The sequence below is a fragment of the Anneissia japonica genome, unplaced genomic scaffold (genome assembly GCF_011630105.1).
Source record: "Anneissia japonica isolate Jap-2015-1 unplaced genomic scaffold, ASM1163010v1 scaffold53437_len1150_cov184_single, whole genome shotgun sequence".
NCBI classification, from domain to species: domain Eukaryota; kingdom Metazoa; phylum Echinodermata; class Crinoidea; order Comatulida; family Comatulidae; genus Anneissia; species Anneissia japonica.
The window spans coordinates 1-1,150 of NW_022693156.1; the positions used below are offsets into that span (position 1 = coordinate 1).

At 31.8% G+C, this 1,150-nt stretch overlaps 1 protein-coding gene across 1 annotated transcript; it reads left to right on the forward strand.

The window, feature by feature from the left end:
• Nucleotides 1–144: 144 nt before the first annotated feature.
• LOC117100673 (formin-binding protein 1-like) lies at nucleotides 145–1,144 on the forward strand (the record flags this gene model as incomplete). Its single annotated transcript, XM_033240460.1, has 2 exons — nucleotides 145–245; nucleotides 880–1,144. Coding segments are annotated over 2 exons (241 nt in total), but the record flags the coding sequence as incomplete, so codon positions are not given.
• Between the last annotated feature and the right edge of the window lie 6 nt (nucleotides 1,145–1,150).

Sequence of the window (1,150 nt, forward strand, 5' to 3'; positions counted from 1 at the left end):
CACATCATTATTAAAAAATACATTAACAATTAACAAAATTACATTAACTTTATTATTTAAAAAAAAATAAGTGAAATGGGATTGTAACTGATTTTGTCAGTTTCATGACACATTTTTTTACTGACAAATTAATTTATCTTGCAGTGTGGATATCCAGAACATACGTCCTGAAAGTACGTTTGAAGATGACGAATTTATTGATGAGACTGTTTTATGCACTTGTCTTGCACTCTACTCCTTTGAAGGTAAATGTTATAATAATAATTTGGTCTGTATATGTGCGAAACAAATTGGTTTACAGATTGGTTTCTATGAATAAATGAAGAGATTATTAGCCAATTAAAGGATCTTATGTAAAAGAATATAAAAACAGTATTATTTCTGTCAGATCTTAACTAATAATTATTAACTTATTATAATACACAGTAAGCAAAATGCTGAATGCAAACATAGTGCATATGTTATTTTAAAAAATAACAAAATTGTAACTCATTTTCAGATGCAATTAAAATTTGGCCACATATTATATTAGTTAACATAATAAAGGGTAAAGGTAGTCCCGTATTTATAACTGAATGTAGGGGAATGAGCTGTTAGCCCATCGTACTAAGCCTCAGCATTGTGTGGTAGAGTGGCCACTTCCTTTCCACGCCGTTGTTTTCCTCCCCAGTAGTGAACCGGGTACCCATTTATGCTCCTTAAAACATAGGTAAAAGGCCTTGTCAAGAATGCAAGTCTAATGTTTTTAAAATAATTCCACACTGCTCCATATTTTTGGCTCCAGTTACAATATACGTTACTGAACTTTACTGATTTTTTCCCCCATGTTGTATTTAGTTTAAAATTAATAAATTATCTACAAAATTTGCTTTCTCATAGCCACGGAGGGATCATCATTGAGTTTACATGCTGATGAGACATATGATGTTATGGAGTACGACAGTGGAGATGGTTGGACTCGAGTACGGAAGGGCAACGAAGAAGGATATGTGCCAACCTCTTACATACAGATTGGATAAACTATATACTAATTATATGATTTCGTATAGATTAATGGAGGGGCGATTTTGGTACATACTACACAAACACACACAAACATGTTGCATTTATACATTCATGCATAGTCCCTATAAAAAATAACATATAAATA